Source organism: Heterodontus francisci, chromosome 13, assembly GCF_036365525.1.
Source record: "Heterodontus francisci isolate sHetFra1 chromosome 13, sHetFra1.hap1, whole genome shotgun sequence".
Classification (NCBI taxonomy): Eukaryota; Metazoa; Chordata; class Chondrichthyes; order Heterodontiformes; family Heterodontidae; genus Heterodontus; species Heterodontus francisci.
This window is the reverse complement of record NC_090383.1, coordinates 86,942,001-86,960,322: the sequence shown is the minus strand read 5'-3', so window position 1 is coordinate 86,960,322 and position 18,322 is coordinate 86,942,001. Positions and strand designations below refer to the sequence as shown.

The window sequence follows — 18,322 nt, the reverse complement described above, 5'->3', positions numbered from 1 at the left end:
ATTGGAAGTCAGCATATCAGTTTCAAGATAGGAGTTCCTCAGGGCAACACCCTAGGCCCAACTATCTTCAGCTGCTTTATCAATGACCTTCCCTCCATCAAAAGGTCAGAAATGGGGATGATCATGATTGCATACATTTAGCTTCACACACATACTCTCAGATAACATACAGGCATATAGCAAGATCTGGAAAATGTCCACGCTTGGGCTTAAACGTGTCAAATAATATTTGTGCCACAATATTGCCAAACAATGACCACCTCCAAGAGAGAGCTTAACCACTTCTCTTTAGCATTCAATGAGGTACATAAATGTTATGGCAATGAGAGCATAGAACATAGAAACATAGGAAATGTATGGTACAGAGGGAGGCAGATCAGGGACTGGGGAGTCTGTGGCAAGTGGCTCACCTCCTGACACCCCAAAACCTTTCCACCATTTGCAAGGCATGTTGGGAGTTTGGTGGAATACTCTCCACTTGCCTGGATGAGTGTGGATGAGTCACGTGGCCTGCAGCAGTTCAAGATAAAAACCATCCACGACCATCTTGGAAACAACTTTGAATGGACAATAAATACCAGCGACCACCATACCCCAAGAATGAATAAAAACTATATTGGTCTCAATTCACTTTTACCTTTGAATAAGAGGGAACATTTTGTCTGATTTACAGTCCTGTCCCAATTATTAGGAGTAATTTTCTGTGAGTGGCGACATTATGTTGCAGAAAGTGGCGCAGTGGTTAGCACCGCAGCCTCACAGCTCCAGCGACCCGGGTTCAATTCTGGGTACTGCCTGTGCGGAGTTTGCAAGTTCTCCCTGTGTTTGCGTGGGTTTTCGCTGGGTGCTCCGGTTTCCTCCCACCACCAAAAGACTTGCAGGTTGGTAGGTAAATTGGCCATTATAAATTGCCCCTAGTATAGGTAGGTGGTAGGGAAATATAGGGACAGGTGGGGATATGGTAGGAATATGGGATTAGTGTATAAATGGGTGGTTGATGGTCGACACAGACTTGGTGGGCCGAAGGGCCTGTTTCAGTGCTGTATCTCTAAATAAAAATAAATAAATAAAGATCACTGCCCACTATGCATAAATCTTTATCCTTTAAATATGGATGATTCTGGATGTTAGCCAAGGTGAGTTTGGCAACAATCAGAGACACCTGCTAGAAAAGGGGGACTTCCGACAATCCATTGTGCAGGTATGCAAAAGGCATGCTTGTGTTGTCAGCTTCTGTTCATCTCTGTGCCAAATCCTCCCCGCAAGTCAGCAATTACTCCTATATCTTTCACAGTCATTCAAAGCCGTTAGCAGGACTGGTTGATTTCAGATGAGGGGACTAAAGATTTCTTGTGAACAACGACCAGCCTTGCACAAAATAGTATGCAACAAACTTCAACTTATCAAAAGACCAAGCACACTCAAGCAGCTGTTCTCAACTTTTACACCCCCCTATTGGAGACATCTCATTGCTTTAAAATAGTTAGATTTTATTGAAGCTTGGTCAAGTTCAGTCTCGTGTCCTGCCAAGAGAGGCCTTCACCTGAAAAGTTTCAATAAAATTTGAAGGCTCATTGTTGTAAATCATAGTACAAAAGGCAAGGTTATGGTTGATTTACACCCTAATGGTCTTTTAAAGTACTAATTACATGTCCATCACCAGATAGGCACAGTAATAAATTCACACATTTTCATTTCTCACAATGCATTTAAATATGAATCTACATTTGCAGTGGTAAATTGCATAAAACAAAATCAACATTTGTCAGAATTATTAAGTTATTTTTTAAAAATATAATTTGAATGTTGATGTCAGCAGTTTTTTGTGAGACTGTGGATAAAATGCCATTTAATCAGACTGTTTGATGTTTTGCTGCCTCCAGACGGCTCGTTTCCCAGACAAGACTTAAGCAGTTTCAAGTTGTAGCCTGTGGTAATATTTCCTGCCAGCTACTCCTGGGTGATTTTGTCATTTCTAATGTTGAACTGTCTTGGTGATCGGGGCATTCCCTTCTGTGCAGTTCTTGTACTTTGAAGCTTTTTATTTTAAGTGACAAATATTACAACTTGCATGCTGCAGCTTCATATGTAGGGACCCTAGAGCCTCTGCTTTGCCCTCATCATGTTAGCTTACAATTTGTATATTTGGATTTTTGTTTTTTTGGGAGGTTTGGCTCCAGCCTTAAAGATTTTTTATTTCATGCAGTCATTTTAAAAATTATTAAAGAAGGACAATTTTTGCTAATGGTACAGTATTTTTCCAGGCTCATGGAACCCTTTTTCAGCTTACATACTTACCTTCTTTTTCCTTGGTTCCTTGAGCCTCTCACCAACTTTGCTTCTGCCAATGCCAAACTGAGCAGCCAACAGGAGTTGATGAGTGTGGCTTTCTTGCTGATTTCCCTTCCTCTCGTGTAGAAGTTTCCACCTGATTTTGCCAATTTTAAAAATTACTACGGGTTAATTCATTGCTTTAGAAAAAAAGTCCTGCCCAGATACTCAATCGATAAATGCACTCCCCAATGTGAGTTGGAGCCAGCAGGCAAGAAAGATCTGAGGTTTGATCCCCAGTCTTTGCTGAGCTGGAGAGGATTAAAATAATCAGGCACCGTTGCTGCTTCTGATTATGATCTGATAATACCTGCAAGTGCATATGTCGACATCGGACAAAGTTGGGTTTGGATTCAGCTGCGATTCCTCTCAATCGAACAATCTGCACACTCTCATTCTCGGCTCAAACATGGAGAATGACGACTTAGGTCAGGTGCCAGAAGACTAAGTTCCCACAGAACCGTACCCCAGAAAGATTCAGTGCCTTCAAAAGAAAAGGGGAGAAAATTTGTGGAAACAAATACTGTTGTAAAGTTTACACTACCAGCCAGCAGATTCTCCATAGCAACTTCTATCTACCACTTTTAAGGGTAGATGGCTGTATGCTGCAAAGCTGACTGAAGGTCTATATTACTGCTAGATCAATTCTTTGGCTTTGCCTAATTGGACATGTTTTTCCTTTAAAAAAATTTCTTGATAAAAATCTTGAAGTTTGTCGATAATTTCCACTTTCGATTTATGTGTTGGAGTTGAATTAACTTGACAGTCATGCTTCTTTCAAAGAACAAATACCATACATCACATGTAAACAGTCTTGGTGAGTACAAAATGATCTGTTACAGTCGCCTGCAGGCAAGTTACTGTGAATACATATAGGTAAAAATAAAAGATTATAACAGCCACAATTCACCAGTAATAACTCTTGTATACATTCTAAATAAGCCCATATCCCCAAAAGCCTGTAGGGTCAAACAAACTCACTTTACAGTTTTAATGCAGTGTAATAGGTGCAATAGATTGTGGTCTCTTTATTCAGCTTGTCTGAAGAACCCCTGAAGCTGAATTTAATCAGCCCTAATGACCATTTACTCTACCCACAGCAGTCAGGTTGTGATTTACTGCTTAGTGCTGATCCTGGCTGGAAAAATGCCAGACTTTCCCAAGTTATCACCTGCAAATACACCATCGTTCCAGAAGTACAGCTGCACCAAAATAAAATGTAAGCCCACCATTTAAGCACCTACCCACAAAAAGGAAAAAAAAACCACTTTGTTTAAATATGAAACCTGACAGAGCATAGTATTCTGTGCAGAAATGAACTAAACTAAACATCATTTTATTAACTTGAGACATTGCAAAGTCTTCACGATTTACGTGTTCAAATCTCAATTGTCCTTTTATCTGTTCTTCACAGGCAGTATAGAATCAGTTTACATCTTCATTGTCTGAGCGGTAATCTGGCAGGTGGATTTCTCAACTGTTATAGAACCCATTTATTTCAAAGGCATGAAGAAAAGGTGAGTAATCTACTCCACTAGATTACTGCCCAGGAGGTGAAGATACAAATCTACCCTTGAGTCTTCCTTCTCTACACATAGCTTCCAACAAGGCTGTGGATGATATACCAAATTTAGTAACTTCTAATAATGTGACTGACATATTTCACCCACAGAAAGCACTGTGCAGTCCAGTCTCCAAAACAGAAAACACACACTGTAGGATCCAATCTTCATACAAAAGCTTTCTAATCTAGAAAGCCAGGTGGTGAAGGATGGAACTGGAGCCAATCTTTCCAGAGTTTTATCAGCCTTTATTTACTGACATACATATTACATGCATGCATCTCCTAACCTAGCCACCACAATTTCAGTCTGAACCTATTTATAGGAGCACAAATGAGTCCCCAGTTAATGTTCACCACCTGCATAAAATTAAATACAATTAATATACAATTAATAGAAGCTGCATCCTATACTGCATAGCTGAACTCATACAGCCTATATGTACCACCCATTTTCTCAACCCTGAGCTGTGCCTGTGCAAACACATCTATTACATAAGCAGCTCTCCCATATTAGTGCAGCGCTGTACATTACTATATAAGCTCTATGGTAAGTGAAAACATTGTTTCAGCCCTGAGACTAGTATTGTGCATTCTTTCCATTGATTTTATTTGATTTAAATCTTCTTGTATTTTTCATTTTTGTAATTCATCCATTAAATTTATACATTTATTTTTGTCCCTTTTTATGGCTTATCCTCTTTCCTACCTGATGTTCACTGGTTCAGAGGGGAGAGAGATACTACAGCCCAGAACTTCCATTTGGCTGTGACACCAGCAGAAATGAGATGGAGCAGGGCCTGTGGTCAGCTCACTTAAATATTGCTAGGTGGGCACACACCACATTTCTGCCAAGGATTGGAGTTTAGCCTGAGGTGGGGGGAGGAGTGGAAAACCTCTTGCTGCAGCAGAACTATCAAGTGTGTTATTCTCTCTCCACTTAGTCAATGTTCAATTGATGGAAGAATACAGGAAGAGCTTTTTCATGAGACTCTAGTTTCAATTTTAACTCCTGGCGGGATTTGAGCTGAGGTGGACAGGAAATTGTCAGGCCCTCTGCAGCGTGAGATTTTAACTCAAGCCTCACATGCATGGGCCCTGTAAGGACCATGCCTGAACCCATCAGCAAGTTTTAGCTGACCAGCAGGTGGGAGTGGGATTGTGATTGTGGTTGGTAGGGGGCTACAATCAAGGGCCCAAAGGTACAGTCTCCAGCAGTCAGGTATGTGGTTAGGAATGAGGTCTGGAGGGCTCACAATCAGGGGAGGGAAGCCTGGGGCAGGGGAGGCTTAAACGTCTTGGGGAGCCCGGAGGAGCACTCCTGCACACTGGACCACTTGCAATTTAGAGAAATTCATATTATCCTGGTACCCAACGCCACAAATCATAAAATAAAATAGAGCAGATCATGAGAACCATACAGTAGGAAGTTGGGTAAGATGGGGACTGGGGATGCGGCAGCCGCCCCCTCTATGTCATAGAACATAGAACAGTACAGCACAGTACAGGCCCTTCGGCCCACGATGTTGTGCCGACCCTTTAACCTACTCTAAGATCAAACTACCTACACACCCTTCATACTACTATCATCCATGTACCTATCCAAGAGTCGCTTAAATGTCCCTAATGTATCTGCTTCTACTACCACCGCTGGCAGTGCATTCCACGCACCCACCAATCTCTGTGTAAAGAACCTACCTCTGACATCTCCCCGAAACCTTCCTCCAATCACCTTAAAATTATGCCCCCTGGTGATAGCCCTTTCCACCCTGGGAAAAAGTCTCTGGCTATTCACTCTATCTATGCATCTCATCATCTTGTACCCCTCTCTATCAAGTCACCTCTCATCCTTCTTCGCTCCAATGAGAAAAGCCCTAGCTCCCTCAACCTTTCTTCGTAGGACAGGCCCTCCAGTCCAGGCAGCAGCCTGGTAAATCTCCTCTGCACCCTCTCTAAAGCTTCCACATCCTTCCTATGATGAGGCGACCAGAACTGAACTCAATATTCCAAGTGTGGTCTAACCAGGGCTTTATAGAGCTGCAGCATAACCTCGCGGCTCTTAAACTCAATCCCCGTTAATGAAAGCCAACACACTATACGCTTTCTTAACAACCCTATCAACTTGGGTAGCAACTTTGAGCGATCTATGGACATGGACCCCAAGATCCCTCTGTTCCTCCACACTACCAAGAATCCTGTCTTTAAGCCTGTATTCTGCATTCAAATTCGACCTTCCAAAATGAATCACTTCACACTTTTCCAGGTTGAACTCCATCTGCCACTTCTCAGCCCAGCTCTGCATCCTGTCAATGTCCCGTTGCAACCTACAACAGCCTTCCACACGATCCACAACTCCAGCAACCTTCGTGTCATCGGCAAACTTGCTAACCCAGCCTTCCACTTCCTCATCCAAGTCATTTATAAAAATCACAAAGAGCAGAGGCCCCAGAACAGATCCCTGCGGAACACCAGTCACCGAGCTCCAGGCTGAATACTTTCAATCTACTACCACCCTCTGTCTTCTATGGGCCAGCCAATTCTGTATCCAGACAGCCAGCTTTCCCTGTATCCCATGCCTCCTTACTTTCTGAATGAGCCTACCATGGGGAACCTTATCAAACGCCTTGCTAAAATCCATATACACCACATACACTGCTTTTCCTTCATCAACGTGTTTTGTCACATCTTCAAAGAATTCAATAAGGCTTGTGAGGCATGACCTGCCCCTCACAAAGCCATGCTGACTGTCTCTAATCAAACTATGCTTTTCCAAATAATCATAAATCCTGTCTCTCAGAATCCTCTCCAATAATGTCATCAGAGACGACCGCTCCGCCCCCCCTCTATTTAAAACAGCTGGTATGTAATATCGTGGAGGAGGTGCGGCAGCCCTTCCATGTCGGAATGCCGCTGAATTCAAAGCTCGCCACTGCAGAGCATGGCGCATGAATAAAATCCAGCCCAAGGTGTGAGAGAGGAAGATGGGGAAAGAGGGGAAGGAAGGAGAAATAATATGACAGGCAGGGAGGGAAAGAAAGACAGAAATGTGACTGGGAGAGGGAAAGGGAGGGAGAAAGATAAAGAAAGGAGAAAGAGTACAAAAAAACAAATTGAGAGAGACAGGGAGGGAGAGATAGGATGTGATAAGGAAAAGGGAGGAAGAGAAAGTGTGACAATTGAAAACAGAGTGAACAAGAGAAGGACAGAGAAAAACTGACCATAGCTTTCCTGCTGTTCCTATACTCTCTCTTTTCTAGATGTAGTACATCTCTCATCAATTTTTTCAAATCAAAACACACAGCAGTTAATCCACATCACCTCACTTTGGGTTCTGATTTGCCACTTAAACTGGGATCAACTACCACCAGACAAACCACAACCTTCCTAGCACTTTTCGACAAAGGAATGTTTGTTATATTGATTGTGGTGCTGAGCATAAATTTAATGCAATGACAGGCGTGTCAGCAGGGAGCATGACAGACATCAGAGAATTAGAAAATCATCGGAACACCTGTGCAGCTTTTCATGCTAATTATGAAGCAAGGTAACTACAGAGAATCTGGGGTTACTTCAGTTCTGTTTGACAATGAATGGATTTTCTGTCTTTTGTGTTCCCCACGATGAACTCCACAATCAATCATCACTCGTCTCCCTCTGCTATACAGCTGCAGTGAAGCAGTAAGCGACAGACGCCCATTTCAAATCAAACAACCGTCAACCAGCCAGAAAAACTGGACAACTCGACTGCAGTAGATTAGGGACTGCCCATAACCCAAACCCGTTCAGAATTCTTCTTTATTTTTATTTTGTCTCATTATGATATTCCTATGAACTGTACTGAGCAATGGAATGTGACAGATTTGAACATTATTACAATATTAAGAGTCAAAAAATGCAATGGCTCTGGAATATACAGGAAACACAATCTGAACTTTAGTTTTGTTCGATTTTTTTATGAAAAGCACATATTCTACATGAACAGGAATGACTGAAAGAAAAAGGGATTGTTTCTAATGAAGAGTCCTTCCCATAATGTTAGCTGCCTTTTCTCCTTCTGGTGCTGACAGACCTGCTATGAATTTCCAGCATTTCTGTTTTTATTTCACTTGAACAAATTTCCTGTGGTGCTACTCAGAGGAAGTCAATGGATGAGCTGTTTTATAAAGAGAGACACATCATATGGAATCTTACCGCCTTAGCTTTAAATCCGATGGTATATGAGGTTCACTCGCCTGTGCAATTTTACTGGAGGCGTCCAATTAACAGGCCACCTCCAGGAGCCCTGTCCAATTAAGGACAGCAGGCAGGCCGCACAGACAGCCAGCAGCCTTACCAGGAGAGATAGGCAGAGTCAATGTAGGTGGGGGAACCATGAGGGCACCTCAAGCTGGAGGCACGCTCTGAAGACTTCAACAACAGCTTAAAACAAACTGTGGTCACAGCTGCCAGGCCATTAATGTAGAGTGGGAACCTCTCCACAGGATGGCCTGCGGCCACAGCTGTAGCCCCCTGGCACTCGATGTTCCAGGGGAGAGGTGGGGAGTAATTAGAGGCCCCGCTAGCCCCCCAACCTGCTCCACTCACCTGCCATGCTTCGGCTTCAGTGGGGGGCCCATCCGCTGCCTGTAAGAGGTAAGGTCCTGGCGGCATCGCCAATTTACCCCTAAGTGGGCAACAGTTCTGCATGTTGGTCCTTGCAAGCCTGAGGCCCATGTCAAATTTGGCTTTGGGCATCATTTAAATGCCAACAGCAAGCTGTGGATGCCAAGTAGGTGCTTCACTGAAGCTCACCGATCAGGGGAGTGCAGGAAATCAGCTGATAAGCCAGGTCTGGGAGAGCCAAGGAGGCAATCAGGGGGAGGGAGAGGAAATGGAACAAACTAGCAAAAGGCCAGCTTTTCTGGTGAGTCTAACAGGAACACTCTTGCTTTAACTGGGCTCTCAAAAAGAAATTAAAATTTCCTGACCTTTTTTGAGCAACTTCCAGTAATCTCTTTAAGGCACTCGATGCCTGGTACTAGGCAAGCTTCACCCATTTTTTACTTTGCTTTTGCGTTTGGTGTCTTAGAACAGCTGCATCAACCATGTCTCAGTTGGTACCAATCTCTCCTCTGTGTCAGAAAGGAATGAGTTCAAGCCCCACTTCAGAGACTTGAGCACAAAATCTAGGCTGACACTCCAGTGCAGTACTGAGGGAGTGCTATACTGTTGGAGGTGCTGCCTTTCCGAAGAGATGTTAAACTGTGACCCTCGTGCTCTCTCAGGAGGATGTAAATGATCCCATGGCACTATTCAAAGATGATAATCTGGTCCTTATTACATTGCTGATTATGGGATTTAGTTGTGTGAAAACTAGCTTCTGTGTTTCTTAAGTTACAACTGTGACTGCACTTCAAAAATTGTAGACCACTTTGGGACATCTGGAGGTTGTGAAAGGCACTATATAAATGCAAGTCTTTCTTTTTCTCTTTGCAAGTCCAATTTGCATATTTCTTCCCTTCTTAGGCAGTCCCTCAGGAACGAGGATGACTTACTTCCACACCAGTTCAATAGGTTCTGAGATAAGTCCAATGCATGAGCTGCAGACTCTGCCACATGAGGGGCAGGTGGTGCTTTAAGGGTCAGGTAGTTGTATAATTTGGAGGTTTGTGCGCTCCCTCCGACACCTCAACTTCACCTCCACATGTTTCCGACATGTGCAGGGACACATCTGCACACAATATGCATTAATTACATATTTTATCTGGGAAATAAGAAATTTGCTCTTAAGCTTCTGCCATTCTTCAGGTCAAAGAAAAATAAGATTTGCAATTAATGTTCACATTAATTTTTCTTCGCAGTGCATGGACTGTTTGTTGCACTGCGTGGTCTCTGTAAGATTGCTGCATGGCTGCATGCACACACAACTTAAAGGGAATGTTGGTTGACTGTGCACTGCATTCCAGATTGCTGCACAGCCACACACCCACGCAAATTAGAGGGAACATTGCTTGCAATTATATAATGCCTTTCATAACCTCAGCACATCTAAAGCACTTTAGAGCCAATTAAAAGCTTTTTTTTTTAAAATGGTGTCAGCCACTGTTGTATTATAGGAAAATGCAGCATTAATTTTCACACAGCAAGGTCTCAAAACAGAAATGAGATAATGATCAGATAATTTGTTTTAGTGATGTTGATTCGGACATAATTATTAGCCAGGACACCAAGTATACTGCCTCTAATCTTTTTCAAAATAGTGCCGTGAGATCTTTTATACCCACCCAAGAGGGCAGACGGGGCCTTGATTGAACATCTCATCTGAAAGTTGGCACCTCTGACAGTGTAGCAATCCCTCAGTATTGCATGGTGCACCAGCCTAAATTTTTTAATTTGTTTCTCTGTAGTGGGACTTGAACCCACAACCTTCTGACTCAGAGGGCTACATTTTACACCACCCCCCAAAGACCGGGAAAGCGGTGGTAGTGGGGGGGGGGGGGGGGGGGAGTAAAATGGAGCAGGAGGCTGGGGGGGACCTTTCCCAACCCACTCCTGCCTCCACTTTGCGCAGGGCAGTGGCGACAAAAAACAGCCTGTCCGCCCCAGACCAATCAAGACCTTTAAGTGGCCAGTTAATGGCCAATTAAGGGCCTCCACCCGCCGCCATGAGGATTTTACCCTTGGCAGGTCGGGTGGCCCAGGCCCAAGGGAAGCTGCCTGAAAAAAGCAGGTGGCTTTGTGATGGGGCTGGGGGGTGGGGCGGGGGAGCGGGGGGGGGCCTCATGATCAGGCCCCACCTTGTGCCAGACGGCAGGCCGCCCCTGATGCCCCAATCACTCGCAACACCCAACACACACCCCCGTCCCCCCAATCAACCACCCTTGCCTTGCCGGGGCCCGACTGATTGCCCCTGGTGAGGCCCCAAAAACATACCGGTTTCCCAGGGCTCCCTGACATCTTCTGTCTTCAGCTGGGTTGCAGTCCCAGCAGTGGACACTGCTCCCGGTGGCGCTGCTGAGACAGAGAGCTGCTGATTGGCCCGCATTTCTATTAGGCAGGGCTTCCTGCCTCAATGAGGTGGAAGTCCCGCCTCAGACCAATTAAAGGCTGAGGGACCGCAAAACGTGGTCCAGATCCCCAGGCCAGACGGAGGCGGGTTCATCACCGACATTTCTGTCGGTGGACGGCTCCTGTCTGCCGAGGGTAAAATTCAGCCCAGAGGCAAAAATGCTACCGCTGAGCAAAAGCTGACATCTTGGAGGAGGGCAATTCGCATTCTGCTTTTTCTTCCCGTACTGTAAAGCGACAGATTCTACTCCTGGCAATTTTGATGTTCAACGAGTTCTGGACATTAACCTATTTCATGGACATACAGTAAAACGGTGTTGATCTATTACCCTTCCCACACCATCCCCCCTCTTCCCCCACCACCACCCCCCCCCCCACCCCACTCAACAATCCCCTCCCCATTGAAAAGGGGCAGGGAGTAATGACACCTAAATGGAAATTTCCTCTTGGAAAATGTTAAATGGTAACATAGATTATGACACTGAAATAAAGTCTCAAAAATCTCAAGTTGTTACTTGTTTTCACAGCATCAATCAAACAAAATTACTTTACATAGATTGCTGTGTAATAAAATAAAAGGTAATTTTTTTAAGTTATCCATAGCAGAGAACCAAACACAGATGTAATGTAACCCCACCTAAACACATGCCAGGATTAATATATGTGGCTATTACATTATAATTATTTTTCTTCATACAGCTCAAACCACAGACTCTTTCATCACAGGACTTTGAACATTTCAATCAATGACACAATATGTGATGAATCAAAGTATCCCTGCCCCCTCCATTTAACCTGATGCTCAAACAGTACACAGCATGTTTGGAGGTTTGGCAGTCTTGCAGTTAGTGTAATTGAGACTGTCTTACCAGAAGTTCGGCTTCTTGTAACATTCTGCAGATATAAACCACTCTTGAACAGGTACAGAACTTCCTCTAGCTGAGCCAGTGTCTCGTCTATCCCCCAGCGTAACTCCCCTGCAAAACAAACAATGTTTCAGTTAAATACTTTCTTGTCTTTTTCAATCACTTGAGCACAATGTGACTTTCTCTTTCCATTTTAGCTTCTCAACATGGCTATGGTCAGTGCTGCTCTGAACAGTTTTCTTTTGTTCCTCTTCTGACCCCCCTACATTCACAATGTGTTGAACTCAATATTCATTGTACTCATTGTTCTGTCTGGCTAATTCTTTTACTCTTCCACAGGGCCTAAAAAACTGTGGAACACCAGTCTTTTTCTCCTCCTACAAACCATACAATCCTCAAAACATTTAAAATCCAAACATAAGAGTCACTTAACTGCTACTTTTTGATATCCATTGTCTTCTATTTTTCTCATCCTTGCACTACAGGCCCTAGACCTGCAGCTAGGCTTCTTAATTTAAAAAACTAGTCGAAACCTAATGTTCAGGGCAGTTCAATGGCACAGAGCAGGTTCTCTCTGCAAGTCCCCAGACAGCAAATTCGTGATTTCAATTATGTCAGAATTCAGGCATGTCACCACATGAAGGAAGGGGGCAATAGAATATTAGATAAGGTTGTTAAACTCCAGAAAGCTTGTTATGGAAGGAAATGCTGGAGCCTATCTTTACTCAGTTTCACATTTATTGTACAGAATAAAAAGGAATGCAAACATGTAGCTCCTCACTCAAACTCTCCACCTGTCACAGTAAGTGCTTATAAATGCTCAAGACCCCAATTAACACCCTCCACCTGCATATAATCAAACAATTGATACACAATTAACAGATTAACAAAGGTCACACTCCTTAATTTCTAACTATAAAATGGCATTTGACCATATCTCCAATTTAGGTAGCAAAAGTACATGATATGGAGCGGACTACAGGAAGGGAAATAGGAGAGCTAGGTGATTACAAAAAAAAACACATGATGTTGAGAGCTTTATATGATTCTCAATGAAATATATTAACATAATGCAAATGTCACAAAGATACTGTTGGCAAACACCACTATAGTCAAAATCCTTCTGGTCTGACAGTAGCATCTGTGTTGGCTACTTTACAATTAGTACCAAGTGGAATGGATTTATCTGAGCTGCATCTCCAGAATGCATTCATTATGTTGTTGCACAGTGGATGTGTTATTAATAAACTGAGTGTGAGATCGGCACTGTGGGCATGATATCCAGCAACATTGTATATTCTTTCAAAATTAAGCAGATCTACAGGAAGAAGAGGAAGAAGTCTGGGTCCCATCCCTGCCCTTTTCATGTTGTAGCTTGACACCACAAATCCATTTCTCAACCAGGTGAGGGTTGCTCAGCTGGTTCAACTACCATCTGTTGTTGAGTCAAACAACAAGGATACAGTAGCACGAGCCATCGAATACAATATTTTTCCCTTTCACCCCCATAAGGGTATATCTTACTGGCATCCATCTAGAAACCTGACTGAGAACAATGTGATTACTTTCATTAGAGTCAAGCACCATGTTTGTTCCAGTGGAAGCAGTGGCTTAATCTTTCCTTTTTGCTGTGGTATCACACAACAGGAGGTCAGAACATTAGTGACAAGATGCATTCATGGTTACCTTGTGAAGAATGAAACAAGTTTGCACCTGTGTTGCAGTAAGCAAGTATTGTTTGAAATACCAAGTCACTGATAAATACTAGAAAGGCTATATCTAATCTGCAAGATCCATTTACTGAATGGACCATTTCCAAAGAGCTGGATTTTACCCAGGTAGAAAGTTGCAAATTTTTGTTATATGATCACATTGGATCTAAAAACAATGTTGAATGAGAATGAATAGTTATAGGTAAGCTTTTTGTTAATCGTATAATTAAAATAGGACCCAAACTTTATAGATTGGTAAAGCCCATAGCTCTCACCTGCAATGTGCTTTTAGCACAACAGGATTTAGATTAGCATTTGGGAAAGGATAATGGATTTTTTGTGGAATGATTTAGAGAATTTGTGAATTCTTGCTCTTCTTAGTAATGCTATTTAATGTTGGATGAAACCATGAATTTTTTTTTGTTCATGGGATGTGGACATCGCTGGCTAGGACAGCATTTATTGCCCATCCCTAATTGCCCTTGATAAGCTGGTGGTGAGCTGCCTTCTTGAACCACTGCAGTGGTTTGAATGGTTTGGTGAAGCTATTCAGTTTTGAAAAAGTTTTTCAACAACCATTTACATCCAGTTGCAGCAAAACAAAAAGCAGGTATGATTTATTGATCTGCATATCTATCTCATACAAAATTCTACTTATTTCCAATAATTTTTACATTCTGATTTTCCCCTGTCCAATCATCTGCTGTTCTTCTGCTCCTCTATAGCTCTAGTATATGCCAATTCCCTTCAGCTATAAATGAAAACCCCAGTTTCTTCCTGGAGCACAACACATATAGCACTGGGATTCTTCGATGGCGTAACACCCCAGCTGGATTCTTAGAGAGAGGTTTGAGTCTCCAATTCTGTTTTCATCTTTGCTTTCAAATAAAGACAAAGGAAACAATATAACACAATGGGATCTGCCTTTGTATGTGTTTGCTGTGAGGACTATCTTCCTTATTCCAATCCATCTCTCATAGTGCAGGTTACACTATCCTCTTAATTGCATAAAGTCACTACTAATAGTAATTCAGCGGATAGCACTCTCTAAAATGTGAAAGATGCAATTTATTAAATAAACAGATTTTCCAGTAAAATGCCCATTGAAATCATTGGAGGTTCAATCTCTCATCACAGGTACTTCTTTGTTCTTTCTGTAAGGTTAAGAAAACCACACAAAACAATGAAACACTTATATTTTCAATTGATTATATCTCTCTACTTGATGAATTCTGCTGCCCATACAGACCTGTGAATACTCCCTGTCTCAATCCCTCAAATCAGATTTCTGCCCTTCCCACACCACTGAAACAGTCCCGACCAAAGACGTGAATAACATTGTCAGACAACCATGGCTTTTTGCCTATAATAAAAGTTAGGTTCTCATTGACATGGATTAACCACTGGTCCCCAATGCTTCAAATGTAAAATTCCAAGTCTTGATTTTAAGACTCTCCATGGCCTCATCCCTGCCTATTTCTGAAACCTTCTCCAGCCCCATCCCGGCTGCTTCTCTATCTCCAGCCTCTTGTGCATGCTCTCCCTTTGCCCCACCATTGGCAGCCATGCCTACAGCAGCCTAGGTCCCGTATTCTGGAATTACCTCCTTAACTCTTTTGCCACTGCACAACCTCTCCTCCTTTAAGACCTTCCTTAAAATGCATCTCTTTGATCAAACTTTTGGTCACCTTTCCTAATTTCTCCTTTGGCTTGGTGTCCATTTTCCCCTTGTGCCTCTGTGAAGCACATTGAACACTTTTTTTCTACATTTTCTACAAAAGATAAATGCAAGTTGTTGCTTGCTGTTAAATTGTACAAGTTAAATTAGGAGATCAAATTAGATGAAATGACAAAGAAGCTGGAAACCAATCAAAACAATGTTATTGGCACTAAGTGGTTTCTTTTTGTACATAGAAATATATTCAATAAAGGGTTTATGTGATTAAGCATAAATCAATGAAACATATCTAATATGTTTGACTGTTTCATCAGATTGAAAAGTCAAGCTGCTTAAAAGTACCCTAGTTACTTATAGATTCCATCCTAATCTATTGCAGGAACAGGATTCTGGTGTCATTCTTGTCAAACTATTTCCAAAAATACACAATTTAAACTGAAACCTTCAGACAGAATGAAGCCAGTGAAATAAAGGTTTCAATTCCATACCTGTAGCATTCACTACAGTATCCAGTAGTGACCGTAGACTTGATGGGGCACTGTGTGGCAAGAGATAGGTAAAGAAGAACCTGCAATAGGAGCAAATATTGAGCTGTGTTAGGCACCTTTTTAATAGGTAAGAGATTTATCATTTTTCTTCCACTACCACTACTGATCTCACCTTACCTGAAGCAATCTTTGGTCTAAAGTCAGTCAGCCAACTTTCTAACAGGCAATGCCACTCTGCTATAAATTACATTTGTTACCAATGATTCTTACACACCATCAATAGTATATTAATTTTAGCTAAAAGCTAGGGTTTAGGCTTTGTCATAAATGTGAGATTGGAGTCATTGGGCATGAAATTCAGCTAGGGCAGAGGTGCAAAATGAATTGTATGAAGACAGTGGAAAGGGAAATCCGAGCAGTTGTAGAATGAATCATCAATCTACTATGGCCCATTTTGCACCCCCACTGAAGTTGAATTTCACCCTCATTATTTTATTAGCTCCATAAGTCTTATTCAAAAGATACCCTGTTAATGTTATTTTAGAAGTAAGTGAGGTTAAAACTGATCTTGGGTAAAACTGCAAAAGGGACGATAGCAAATCAGCAGCCTCAGATCAAATTGCCCAATCTTCTTTTCCATTGAAGTAACTCGGGCAGGGTGTAAAATGAGCTGCAGATTCATTATCACCTGTTTCACATTATCACTAAAAAGCCACTTCCACCTCCCCTCCAACCCTGCCCACTAGGTTTTCTATTATTTGTGAACTTTATCAAGTATTAAAAAAAGCAAAGCTGAGCGTATCCTCTCCCTGCAGGAGCAAAAAACAAGGGTGTATATTTTCATCTTTCCTGTCTGGGTGTTACACTGGCTTTGTGGATCAGCCATTGTAATAGAAACCGCTTGATTTCAAGTTCCACTGAAATCAATAGAAATAAAAAATGGGTGGTTTCTATTACGGGATCCACACTGCCAATTTTACGGCAGCCCACCAGAGATTTTTTTTGTGGCCCAGAAAGCATTTTTCTCCCCTGGCCCCTGCAAATATATAAAAGTTTCCCCTTAAGGACCACTGTATAGATGGCTCAAATCCTGAAAGAAATGGGCAAAGCGTGGGGGTGTCGATGTGCACACTCATCCCATTTGTACCTGAAAAGATGCAGTCAGGGCGCTACGACCAGTGTAAGACGATGATTTGCTTATTTAAACAGCATTCCAGCTGTTTCAGGTTGTTGAACTGCTGGCCCATTTACAGGCGCACCTGAAAATCTTATCAGGCCAAGGCTTGCTTCTGATCTTCAATTACCGGCTGCCTATTTTTCAGGTGGTGGTTAGGAGTTGAAAATCAGCTCCATGATGGCATGGTGTGCAGTAAGAATAGTCAGATAACTAACAGCAAATAAAGCAATGATTAGTCTTTAAATTGATTTTCAGCACAGTCACGTTGCTTTGGACTAAGTAGATGTTTGAGCACTGTGCAAGGATTTCGACAGAAAAATTTAAAACGAAAATGACTTGAATTTTTTTCATGACCTCAGGACATCCCAAGGCACTTTACAACCAATGAAGTACATTAGAACTATAGTAATGCAGGAAACGCAGCAACAAATTTGCACACAGCAAGTTCCCAGAAACATTAAGTAAATGACCTGCTTTAGGTGTTGGCTGAGGGATAAATGCTGGACAGAACACCAGGAGAACTCCCCTGCTCTTCCTTGAATCACAGTGTGAGATCTTTTACATCAATTTGCGAGAGCAGGCAGGATCTCGGTTTTAACATCTCATCCAAAATATGACACCTCCAACATTGCAACAGTCCCTCGGTACTTCACTGAAGTGTCAGCTTAGGTTATGTACCCAAGTCTCTGGCAGTTTTCCATGGATAACTGCAAATCACTTACAGCCGTTCATTACAGTGTAACTTGGTATCTTCGGTTAGTCAGTCGGTAAATTAGCATTTAATGGATGTACATACTCTTTTATTTCTCCCATAATGTTCAGAAATGTTGCACAGGGAGATGTGACCTTTGATCAATATTATCAACTTTGAAAATGAAAACCATTCTCAATTCCCCCTTCAAATGTGCAATTTCTACTCCAGCTTTGTGGCAATGCAAGAAAGTGAGAACACCTGGCAGCAGTTTCTAAAGTATAAAACGTACAAATTCATGTTTTACATATCACATGTAAGTTCAACTCATATCATGCGCATTGAAATTCTACACACAGATCCCACAGAATCTTGTAGAACCAGGTTTATGTTCTCTAACATCCCAACTTGCATATCTTCCTCATAACGATGCTTGTGTTAGTGGCTAAATGATGTTTTGTACAAACTGCATGTTTCTGAAAGGAATTAAATGGAGCAAACTGCACCTATCTGTAAAGATTAGTATGAATTGTTGCTTGTATATGATTGTTTTTTGTTGTTGTCTAGATTGCGACTGAACTGTGTAAAAACATTGGGATCATTGCAAACTCTCACTATTCATTGCTTTCTTCTCCTGTCATAATAAACACTGAGTGCATATCAGACTGTATCATGTTTGGACATATTATCCCTTCTGAGAACCACAGAACGAAGTCAATTACACAAGTTCTTTACAAAATGGAATGCAGTTTCAAAGCAATTTTGCATCGT

General features: G+C 42.1%; 1 protein-coding gene across 1 annotated transcript in view; it reads right to left on the bottom strand.

Annotated features, from left to right (window-relative positions):
• pkdcca (protein kinase domain containing, cytoplasmic a) overlaps positions 1–18,322 on the bottom strand; it is a 54,071-nt gene that overhangs the window by 20,699 nt on the left and 15,050 nt on the right. Inside the window, exons 4-5 of the mRNA XM_068045134.1 lie at positions 15,684–15,763; positions 11,809–11,916 (exon numbers count right to left, since the gene is read on the bottom strand). Of these exons, the coding sequence (XP_067901235.1) occupies positions 11,809–11,916; positions 15,684–15,763 (188 nt within the window). The remainder of the gene's footprint in view (positions 1–11,808; positions 11,917–15,683; positions 15,764–18,322) is intronic.